At 34.3% G+C, this 12,210-nt stretch overlaps 2 protein-coding genes across 2 annotated transcripts; one reads left to right on the top strand and one right to left on the bottom strand.

Annotated features, from left to right (window-relative positions):
- Nucleotides 1-7,219: 7,219 nt before the first annotated feature.
- On the top strand, nt 7,220-9,373 carry ATX1 (homolog of anti-oxidant 1). The gene is made up of 3 exons (XM_086236618.1): nt 7,220-7,373; nt 8,037-8,112; nt 9,010-9,373. Exons 1-3 carry the CDS (start codon nt 7,362-7,364, stop codon nt 9,183-9,185), a joined length of 264 nt encoding a protein of 87 aa, XP_086092744.1. The 5' UTR covers nt 7,220-7,361; the 3' UTR covers nt 9,186-9,373.
- A 1,664-nt stretch (nt 9,374-11,037) lies between these two features.
- On the bottom strand, nt 11,038-11,760 carry LOC147291297 (uncharacterized). Its single transcript, XM_086235909.1, has one exon. It carries the CDS (start codon nt 11,758-11,760, stop codon nt 11,038-11,040), a length of 723 nt encoding a protein of 240 aa, XP_086092035.1.
- Between the last annotated feature and the right edge of the window lie 450 nt (nt 11,761-12,210).

Genomic DNA, 12,210 nt, shown 5'->3' with positions numbered 1-12,210 from the left:
ATTTTTCTTTTCCCACCCCTAACCCAAACTAAATTTATAAAGGTAGTTGTGCACAAGACCTCTTTTCTTTGAAACTAAAGTTGAAAAAGTGACAATTGACATTTTGGGTTTAGGGATGAATTTATAAAATATTTCATTAAAATTATTTTTCTATGAATTTATAAAAATTTTTGTTTTAAAAAGAAATGCTTTTATAATTAAATTGGTTTAAGGTTTTAATTTGACAAAATTAAATGTTTAGATTTTAAATGAGTTTTTGGTCTAGCTGGATAGGGCTCAGGACTACGAGAGTGTAGACACAAAGAAGACGTCAAACGGAGCTACGACCATCAAGTTTCGGGTATTTTAAGTTAAAGGGAAATTTTGTAAAATAAACGGTCCAGATCGTTGGAAACACGATTGAGATGTGAGCTTCTAAATATAAGTCTATTATTAATTACTCTATAATGTTATATACCTATCATTGTTTATGTATGTATAATTATATATAAATTTATATAAAGTTATAAACTAGTTAGTAGTTTTTTTTTTTCCCATGAAACTAGTTAGTAGTTATATAAAGTTATAACTTATAAGCTTAAATTGTTGATATCCTAATCCTAATGTTTTTTTTTTTTTCCCAAACCCCAATCTAAACCCTATTATTTATGTTAATATCTTAATACCCAAAAATGCTCTAAAGCTAACTAGTTAGTAAGATAATACAATACTAACCATCATTTTGGGCTCACTACACAATATAATCTTATAATCCAAACCGTTCATATTTTAGGTCTCTATTCAAAGATTAACCTTGCAAAAAATCAATCAAATCAGAAATCATTTAGCCATTCGATTATCATTACAATCATTTCATGTTTTATTGAAAAACTTGTGTTCGTCCATTTACATGAGCACAATTAGCTTACTAATAGTTGGCTAAATGATTTCCGATTTTGTTACTTTTTTTTAAGGAGGATCTTTAAATGAGAGCCTACAAAATAAACGGTTCAAATCATGAAATTACATTACCTAGTGGGCTCAAAATGATAGTTAGCGTTATATTATCTTACTAAATGGTTAGCTCTAGAGCACTCCTCTCTTAATACCTATCATTATTTATGTAAGTATAATTATATATAAACTAGTTTTTTTTTTTTTCCCAAACCCCAATTTGCCCAACCAAACCCTAATCACCCAAATCCCAACCAAACCTCAATCAAACCCCCATTAAACAAAACAGTAAAATGTGAGACCCCGTATTTTTACAATATTTTATTTTGAGGTTATTCCAAAATTTTGGCGAATTTATTTGAAAAATAAAAAGGTTTTGGATTAATTTTAATTTTTGTTTTAAATTAAGTTTGACCGAAAATTGACTTTTTGTTATATTGGGCTTTTGGTTTCGAACTTGGACTCGTTGGATAGGTCTCGAACTAACGAGTCCATGGACTCGAACCGTAGATTCATCGAAGTTACAGATTGAGAGTTATGGGCGTTTGAAGTGAAGGGCAGTTTTGTAATTTTGTGACTTAGGGTTTAATGAGTATAAAAGCTTCATTTTCAGACCTTTTCCCTCATTTTTCTCTCCCAGTCGTCACCCTCACTCTCTCTTTCTCTCTGTTCTCTCTCCCTGTCTTTTTTCCTCTGCAATCGGCGCCTGCGCGTCTAGCGAAGGATGCCGGCGAGGCCACCACCCAAAGAAGCACCACCTCCCTTTATGTCTTCCCCAGTGACCCGTTAGCCCATAAAAACCCCAGAAAAGAAAACCCAACCCCAAATCCGATCCTAGCACTCGCTGGCGATCTTAGTTTTCCGGCGGAATTAGATGGTCGGACCACTTGGGTCCTCTCCCTCTTGCCAAGGCGAATATGGTGGTTTGTTCGAATTGTTCATCGGACCACCCCAACTGGCCAATCAAAGCCAGAGAAGTCGCGGCTGCTCCGGCTGCTTTTCTGGCAAATCCAACAGTCGATTTGAGTCGACTCAAGTATAGAAATCGATCCTCTCAACTTGCTCTTGCTGTTTGTTGGCTCCGATTTTATAAATTATTGAATTGATTTTGAATTTGGGTTTATTTGTGTTCTAACCTTCTACTTAATTTCTAGATTTTGGGTTATTTGTGTTCTAGACTTCTAGTTAAATTGAGTTCAAAACTCTTGTATAATTAGTTTATTTTCTGGATTTTTTAGGTTTTTGGGTTCAATTAGTTTCTCCTTTATTGCTGTAAATTTATGGTAATGATCAAAAGGTATGTTTTCACTTCTATTAATTATAACTTCGATTATGGCATGTTTATAACTCCAAAATATGGTTTTGTTTATATTTAACTTTGACCAAACAAAATTTCTTTTTAACTTATGTTTCTTTCCCTTGTGAGTTTATACTTTGTGGTTTTGCTTGGTTGTGATTTAGGATAAGAAGACCAAGAAGAAGACTTGAGGACCGAACCTCATAGGAAAGGACCGGACCTCCAGAAGCTGAGAAGAAGATTGATGACCGGACCTCATGGGAGAGGACCAGACCTCTAGTAGCTGAGAAGAAGATTGAGGATCGGACCTCCAGAAGCTGAGAAGAAGATTAAGGACCGGACCTCCAGTAGCTTGAAAGTGCAAAACCTCCATCTTCATTTGCACTTTTATTCTTTCTTCCTTTCCATCCTTCACTTTTTTAATCAACAACCCCATCCTCTTCATTTCTTTTTTGTTCTTTATCCCACAAACCCCACATGTTTAGTATTGTTTTGTTTATTTGAATTCTTCTCTTGTATTTTTCCTGTAAAAGAATGTTTGGTTGTATTTGTTAAAATTAATGAATATTGAAGAAAATTGGTTCCAACTTCTGAGTACGTTTTTACTCTTCTTCTTTGTGATTCAAAGAAGGTTCGTCCCTAGCACAATAGCTAGTCCCCTTCCAGCTTTTGCTGCATGGAATGAGTTTTAATGTAAGATTTAATCTCACTGCAGGATATGTTTGGTGGGAAAATGAATTTTGAATTCTAATTAGTTAGTCACCAAAATTCATGGAGACATTGTCTATTGCTTATGTTCTAACACTAATACAGCAACCTTACATCTAATGGTGAAGGGAAAAACCAATTAACTGGAGCATTAGTGAGAGTTGAGAAACTTCCCATAAAGTAATTATCTTTATGGAGGGATAATTTTCCCTCCTGGAGTCTTGGTTGTTAACTATCCTACACGAGGAAAGTGTTTCTTTAGGCCAAGAGCTGTAATGAGAGTTGAGAAACTTCCCATAAAGTAAAAAAAATAAATAAATAAGGACTTAAACTCTAAATAATGTTGTCTGTTGACATTAAGATGGTGACATTAATGGTAAGTTCAAAACATATGTAATGGGAAGTGTATACATTTTATGGAAATTGGTCACACCACATCAGCATGCAACACAGTATTAGGAACATACTCAGTAATTTCTCCCAAACGTTTACATAATTCTTTTAGTCAATGATGTATTTAATTTTTCTTTTTTGTCTTCTTGTTTTGCTCAGAACGAGATTTGAAGTAAGATTTAAGGAATATGAGCAAAGCAATTTAAGTTGAGACAGATTTGAAAAAATTATATAAAGTGGATTATATATAACAGCCTCTTGTTTGAATGGACATAAAACAAATGAAAAAAAAAGATTGAGAACGTACGAAAGATCCTTTTTTCTTTCCTGTACAAATCTAGCTCTTCATTATAATAAAAACTGATCCAGAATCCAAACACAGATTGGCCAATCGAGCATCTGCTAACTTGATATGTTGCCATTCTGTTAGCACTTTGTTCCTAGAAAATTACTTTTATTTCCATGGCAAGCATTTTATGCAATAAATATATGCGTGATAAATCCAACTCAAAATTCTAGCGTCCAATAATTTTATTCTCACAAAAAATCAAACTAAAGAATCCCAAACCACCACCAACTTGATAAAGCTACAGTTTATCGTCATCGCAGTTATATTTAGTCCTTAACAAAAAAAAAAAAAAAAAGGATTTATTACACTGATATATATGTATATCAAGAAGTTTCAAGTATGAGATTTCATATTTATGGGATCTCAATATGGGGCCCATTTCACATTGTATTTCAATGATCTGAACTGTTTATTTTTAAGTCTATATTTAAAGATCATCATTGTAAAAAATTAAGCAAATCGAAAACCATTAAGCTATCAAACTTATATCAAATAAATAGACGAACAAAATATTTTTGATAAAACACTTAAAATAGTAATCATTTAATCAACGGTCAAATGATTTCCGATGAATCTAATTTTTTGCAAGCACGATCCTTCAATGGAGACAAAAAAACTAGACGGTTCCGATTATCGAAATAAAATGTTGAGTGGGTCCCATAAGAGATTCCACAAATAAGCTTAAATGTGAAATCTCACACCTGAAGGAGGGGCATATATATATATATATATATATATAATAAAACATAACGGATTTTGAATTATCTCCGGATTCGAATGGCGCACTAAGATCGTTTCGGCTTAAATCCAATAATCTGTTATCTATTTTCCAAATTTACTTTTCCGTCCATGAGAATTGGTTTGCCGCCTCTCTCTTCTTAATTAATTGCTGCATCTCTCTCCTTAATTAATTTTTCCAAATTTATTTTCCGTTATCTATTAAATTGATTACGTATGCTTAATTGCCAAAATATCGGTGTTTGTGCAATTGAAAAAGTTTCCGTTATCTATTAAACTGATTACGCTTGCCAAAATATCGGTGTTTGCGCAATAAAAAGAGCCGACTAATATATATATATATATATATAAGAATAATCTAAAACTAATTGGTTAGTAAGTTAATACAAAGCTAACCACCATGTTGAGCCCACTGCACAATGTAATCTCAAAATCCGAACCGTCTATTTTTTAGGCCCTACTTCAAAGTTCAATCCAGTAAAAAATCTCTAAAATTGGAAGTCATTTAGCTATTTGATTATAATAACAACTATTTATATGTTTTTATCGAAAATATTGATCGTCTATTTAGTTGATCTCAATTAGATGACTACATGATTTTTGATTTAGTTGATTTTTTGCAATGATGATCTTTGAAATATGGCCTAAATAATTGATGGTTCGGATTATGAGATTAGTTATGTGGTGGGCCCAAAAACTACGTACAACAATAGAAAGAGAAAAAGATGAAAAAATAAGAGAGAAATCACTTAAATTACTTACTAGCCATGGCTTGTATTGAAAGAGTCTTGGATTGAAAGAGGCTTGGAGAGCATGCTGATGATGGTATGGACAGAGCTATGGACAGATGTATGACACATGAATGAAGGGAATTGGGAAACACATCTGAATGAGATTGAAAATTGATGAAATAGATTATTTAATTGGGGCCATTTTAGTAAAATAGTTAAACTAAGAGCCTGTTTGACACTGCTTCTTATAAGTATTTTTACTTAGTATCGCTTTTATTATAATCGCTTCTGCTAAAAAGCACAAATATATTTTTATAAATTCTAAAAGTAGTTCATGCAAAAAAAACTTCGAAGTGCTTCTTGAAAAAGGACATGTTAGGTACTTCTCAAAAAACCCCTTAAAATCGATTTTATAACCCAAAAGTACTTTATAACCAAAAAATACTCTAATTTATTTTTTTCAAACGCTACTAAAAGCGCTTCTACTAATCTGAAAGCGCTTTTGGAAATTCTAAAAACAGTGTCAAACAGGCCCTAAATACATAATATTTTTTACTCAGAAAAATGGAGCAGGGACACGTGTCCCCTTTGGTCCCCACGTGGCTCTATCCATGGCACTATGTGATTAGGTCTAAAGCTTTCATATATGTTGACTTCAATTTTTTGTTTCTTTTAAATTTGTGAGAGGAGAAATGTACATATATATAGTTGGCTTATATAACGTCTCTTTCACAATAACTAATTATACGACTTTCACATGATAAGTGACCGTAAAAAGAATATTTGTATACACTCTTCACTTGAAAGATTTGCTGTTTTGAGAAAAAATTGTTAGTGGAACCTATTGAACAACTTCTGGTGAGGAGCCAATTACTTGACCTAGCAAAAGGATATATGATATATCTGTTGGTGTACCAACAAGTAGTGTGTTTAATTAGGTTCAGAAACCTTCCAAGCTTCAACATGTAGTACAGCTTGAACAGAGCGTACGTTAAGAAGTTGAAGTACTTCATGGCCAAAAAAAAAAAAAAGAAGTTGCAGTACATAGTACATTCCAAAAGCTTGTACTTTTTCTTCTTTCTATTGAGATCGAAAGTTGTACGATATGCACCAACCAAAGGTTCGTATAACTTTTGGCCTTTCCAATCCCATATATGAGTGCACAACCCAAAAGGAAAATTCCCTTAAAACTGCAATGTAGTGTTTAGTGCTTAGTGTTCGAACGCTGACAGAGACAATGGGGATATCCACAATGGGACACATTTTTTTATTTATAATTGGATGACTTTGATAAGTGAATTCAAAGGCAACCTTAAAATCAAATTAATGACATAGTCAAGTTTAGTCATGTGCATTATGTTGGGGGAATAAGAGAAAGTGAATTGCTATTTTTATTCCTAATCAAGTAAAGGTCACGTGCTTGGCACTTGACTAAAACTAATAAAAAATATAGACGGAATTGACAGAATGAATCTTGTGGAGTGCCAAAAGCTGTGTTTAGGTTTATAAACCCTTAAATTTTTATTATAATCAACAGTAAAACCCTTAAATGTTTATTGAGATTGGCCGGAGGGTACATAGTAGTGTGACATGAGAATTTTATTGCCTCGAAATTACAACATAAAGATTCTCAATTTATTATGATTAACCCAAATAATCACGACATACTACTAGATATTATAATTTGCAGAAGTCCAGAAAATATTGTTACTATTATTATTTCTAAAGATGATAAATTATTTTCTAAACATTCAGTAACCAACTCTATACAATAACAAACTCTCATTTTATAGACTTAACACTGTTTATTTTATTTAAAAATGGCAAGACTAGTTGTAAAGTATAAGAACAGATATTTGTTTCAAAAAGCAAAAACAGTTATTTATAATTGTTTGATCCAATAGGACCAATACAATAGATAATATAAGTGAAAGAAAAAGTTTACTGAAAACGAAATAACAATAAATATTTCTTTTACGTTACGTTATGTCATGGGTGATAAATCCAACCCCAAAATGCGGGTCAACCACTCAACCCTACCTGATCCTGACTCCACTAACCCAACCCAACCCGACCCACCGCCAAAAACAATATGATTCGTTGAATCGTTTTTCCCCATTATAAAAACAACACCAAATCGATTTTATCATACATTCTCCAACAACAAATCTCTTAATTCTCTGTTGCTTCTCAGAAAACCATATAGCCGAAGATGGCGTCTCAGGTACCCTGCTCTGCTCTTCTTCTTTGATTTAACACTGTCATGTATTTGGGTTTTCTTGTGCTTCTTTCAATTTGATATCTGGGGTTTGATTCAAAAATTTGTATTCCATGGGCTGGGATTTGAGATTTTAATACCCAATTGAAATTTTAGTGGGATTGTACAAAATTTGTTGAAGTAAAATGTTGGGTTTGATTTGAGATTTTACTCTCTCTCTTTATGTAGAGAATATTATGCTTTCAGATTATCTGATTGTTCGTCTGAGCATTTACTTGAAGCTTGTCCAGGTTCAAATGTTTTAAAAAAGATTTTTTATCGTCCAAAATCAATAAAAGAAAGACAGTTATTTGGTTGAATAATCTCTAAAGGAAAATTTTGGGATCGTGAAAGCTTTTTACAACTTCAAGAATCTTTTATGGTCTCAATTTTGTTTTGTTCTTTTTTGGGTTGTGATTTCTTCAGAATGAATTGCATAAGTTGAGAGGAAGAAAGGAAACTGATTATGTCTTGAGATCAAGATGATATCGGCAAAAGTGATTGTTGAGTTTTATTCATCATGATAATGCAAATGTGTTAGCATAGGTTGGATACTGTGAAATGGGTATATGTTAGTTCTTCTTTTCTCCAATATGGTTAATTCAATCCTGGATTTGGTTCTGGGTGCAGACTGTAGTCCTCAAGGTTGGTATGTCATGCCAAGGCTGTGTTGGGGCCGTGAAAAGGGTTCTTGGCAAGCTGGAAGGTTCGTTGTCGCTCTTGCATTTAATTAGTTCCTTTGTCTTGTCCATACTCTTTGTTACAAGACTTGTTTTCATTGGAAAGTTTGCTTTTTAACTGTGTTGATCAACTATGAGAGTAGCATTTGAAAAATAACCAAATGCTCTAGGGATGCTTTGCTGGTTTGCGTTTGTGTGTTTGTCTAGACATGCATACGCTAATATTTATAATTACATTTATATTGCATTATTGAGATTTGAGGCTATATAATGCATAGATGACATATTGAAATGCATATTTTACTAAATTATAACAATAAACCATTAGGCAAAGATCTGTCATCGTGTGAATATCTTCATAAATGTCGTTTTTATTGTTTCAAAGCAACTTTCTTTGAAAGTATGATATATCTTTGTGGTGTATGTTGACACTAAAGCTCTACCAGTTATCACTTCAGTACTCTAACTGAAAAAAGAAAAAGAAATAGATCATGGTCCTTGTATCTGACAGCTAAGAGACCATGAAAATTGTCCCAGTTCCCCTAGGTGGTTTAGTGCTTTGCATCATGTTCCAGCTCTCCCATAGCTCTTTTAAAAATAGAGGTAGAGTCTCCCAGATTTGGTTTTAGTAGTAAATATGCATCACCTGGATTTAGTTTTTAGTTAAGCCGAAGGGTTAGCCTTTTGAACCAAGAAAAATAAGAACTTTGCTTCTAGTTCACCTGCCTTTGTGAGATTGCAAAAGCATTAAAGGTAGCATCTAGATTTTGTATTCTGACAATCAGTTATGTAGTTAGGGCTAATTTGGAATCTTGCTACTATCGTCGTTCTCACTATTAACAGAATGTAGATTCCATATTCAGTTGATTTCATATCATCTTGGTATGAGAATGATGAGACATGTTATTTCTTATCATATTCAGGTGTAGAATCATATGACATTGATTTGGAGGCACAGAAGGTGACTGTGAAAACCGATTTACCGCCTGAGACAGTTCTGCAAACCGTTTCCAAAACTGGCAAGAAGACTGCCTACTGGGAAGCTGAAGCACCAGCAGAACCCGAAGCAAAGCCTGCAGAAGCTGTGGCTGCTGCTTAGTATTTTCCCATTTAAATTGTGGAATTAGGTCATTTAGTATGTCCAAGATTGGTGAACTTGATATGATGCCCTGTAAACTATGGAGTCTTCATTGAACTATGGCTTGTTTGTAAGCTACAATATTTCCTTTCTAAGCTTGTTGTATGACTTCCTGTATAAATAATTGGAGTGAGACATTGTGTTGTGTTGCCCCTTCTCTCAACCCCTTTATTACTTCGTTTTTTATTGAAATTCCGATGCTTGCAACTCTAGGTCTGTTGAAAACTTTAGTGCATGGAAGACAAGGGAATTAGTATAAATCTACTCAAGTAAGGTGTTATGTCTTTGTGTATTATATCTATATAAAGTTAGGTCTCACCTCTATTAAAGTCGTAATGTGTATATTTAGCATTACTTGTGAAGTATTAAGGAATAATAACTCACCACCAATGCATGCTGTAAGTTTTATCCAATACTTAATACTCGACTCTAATTTCTCACTATTCTTGAAAAGTTCTATAAAGATTATTATTTTTGAATCATCCTTTTCTCAATTATTGTTATGTAAAAGGGATTGAACCCTTGGACGTATACTAAAATCCTAATTATAAGCCATTTCTCACTCTCTTTCGCCACTTAGGCCAACCCAAGGCTTGCTTAACAGTTGAAGAGAAAACTATCTTTGGGCTGACTCTCCGCAGCTCTGCACGGTGGTGCAGCCATCTAATACCGACAACTGTCCTCTCCTCTCTCCCCATTCTTCGAAGCAACAGATCTCCTCTCTTAGCCAGCCATTTATCAACAACCCGATCTCCATTTAAGGCCAATGATCCAACCAAAATTTTGTGAAAGAGCCAAAGCTTTATCCTCCATTTTAAGGCTTGAATTTAGCAAATCAGAACCTGAAATAATACTTTCCTGGTAGGAAGAACCAGATATAAGCTCATCAGTGAAAAGGGCATTGTTCATTAACCTTGCCTTTTTAATTAAGCCCAAGGGGCCACCTTTCAATTTTGGGCAGCACGCCTTATCCCAATTAACCAAGTGCGGTTCGGACCTCTCTTCCACATTGTCAAGGGAATCACAAGTACTAGCTGGGAGGCTGACAGCTTGCGTGGTGTAGATTGGTAAAGCTGAAATCACAGCCTGAATCATGGTAATTCTTCCGGCCATAGATAGACAAAAGCTTGCTCTTTAAAAAAAAAACTTGGCCAAAAAAAAAAAAAACAAAACAAAACAAAAGTATAATGTTAAAATAAATAAAAATAAAAATAGCTGTGTAGCTTTTCCCTATTGAGCAGTTAACCAAAAAAAAAAAAAAACTAAAACTCGATCTTGGGGTTAATCAGAGTTTGGGTTGTGTTGTTCAAGCCAACTTTTGTTTGAATCAAGACCTCTTGTATGCAAAGATGAACCACCTTTTCTTAAAGGGCACCCATTTCTTTATTTGTTACGTACAAAGAATATAATCTTTTCATATTTGACAAGCATTGAAATGCAAATCTATTAATGACAATTTTTATTCCGGATATATTTGCATTGTTAAGTTAATAATCTTTAGAGGCTGCCATTGACGAGCAAGGTGAGTTTTAATTTGGCCGGGGCTGTTTGTCACATTATTCGATATGAGAGAGCATGAAAGAGCAACAAAAAGGTTTAGAAATTTAAAACCCAAAGCCAAAAGTATGTCATCACTAGTCATTTAAGCAAAGCAGAGAGGATATATCCTCCAAAACTAACATAAATGTAAACAAAATAACACCAATTCCAAAACAAATATGCATCTAATTAAGAGAATTCTGATCGAGAGTGTGTCGATCCATTCCAGTAGGCAGTAGCACTTGAAGGGCAAATTAAGTTTCGATTTTTCGATCTAGTTCCCGAGGAAAACTTTTGTGAGAACTGATTTTGACTCCAATGATGCCTTAAGCAATTTCACACCCTCATCCATGCCAAGAGGAACCACCTTCTCTTCAAGAGCACCAAGATCAACCTTGAACCTGTGGAAAAGAGCTACAGAGGACATGGTAGACATAGGCTTCACTTTTAGATCATCCATTATCATGTAAGTAACAACTTCTTCGACATACCCTCTTGCGCCGGAAGTTTCCACTTCAGTATCCCACGGAGCAACATAAATCGTCCTTTGGTTCATGATTTGATTGCATGATGGACATACGGCTCTAGGGTCATCAGTTATATAGCGGCCACTCTCATTATTGTTGCGCAGCGCGGTGTAGTTGCGAGACATGGGGAGGCAGCCGTTATTTGAACATGTGTACATAATCTTTGTAGCATTTGAGTTTGATTGGGCGTTGGTTAACAAACCAAGAGTATTAGGTTCAACTGGTTCTTTGAGTTTTAGCAGATTGTCTTTGAAATCGGGTTGCATGTATGTAGGAGTAAGATCTTCGATGCTCTCATAAAGATTGCCTAAGCTACCAGCCATGCCATCCTTAGAGAGCAACCTAATGAGATTTCCAACGGGCAGATATAGAAGAGTTAAGAGAAAGTTCACAGCGTCCTTACCCGCTTCAGCAAACAAGACTCTTTGAGTCTTTGTATCAATCAGAAGCTTCAAACTAGAGGTTGCCATTGACGATGTGACTGTTGATTTGGAGGATATGCACAATTGTGATTGAGAGTACTTGATTGATGCCAAAAATTGGAACAACGATTTAGGGTTTAGGGACTAAAACCCTAAGTAGAGAAGATTACAATTGTATTTGCACTACTCACAATCTCAAAAAAAAAATTTCGCATTCTAGAATTGGAGATTTGTTGCCTATTTATAGGAGAGAGTTAGGAGAGGATATATTTCTCCCCTTGTGACTAGGGTTCCTGTGAAAACATCTAGAATCACTAGTTGACTTGTTCTTTCTTTTACTCCAAGTAATCGGATATAATTAAATACCTATAAATTCGTAATTTCCTTTTAATTCGTAATTACGTTGTTGAGTCCAGATAATTATTGGACAACAGCGAACAAAATGGGGAGAGAAGAGTATCATGTTGTCTAGCCCATATGATTATTGGACTCGTGGGT

The sequence above is a fragment of the Dryas octopetala genome, chromosome 3 (genome assembly GCF_963921425.1).
Source record: "Dryas octopetala chromosome 3, drDryOcto1.1, whole genome shotgun sequence".
NCBI classification, from domain to species: Eukaryota; Viridiplantae; Streptophyta; class Magnoliopsida; order Rosales; family Rosaceae; genus Dryas; species Dryas octopetala.
The sequence above is the reverse complement of the archived record's forward strand: the minus strand, read 5'-3'. Positions and strand labels throughout refer to the sequence as shown.

Coding starts and splice junctions, on each gene's coding strand:
- LOC147291297 (XM_086235909.1), bottom strand. CDS start 11,760: ATGGCAACCTCTAGTTTGAAGCTTCTGATTGATACAAAGACTCAAAGA.
- ATX1 (XM_086236618.1), top strand. Junction 8,113..9,009: donor GGTTCTTGGCAAGCTGGAAG/GTTCGTTGTCGC, acceptor TATCATATTCAG/GTGTAGAATCATATGACATT.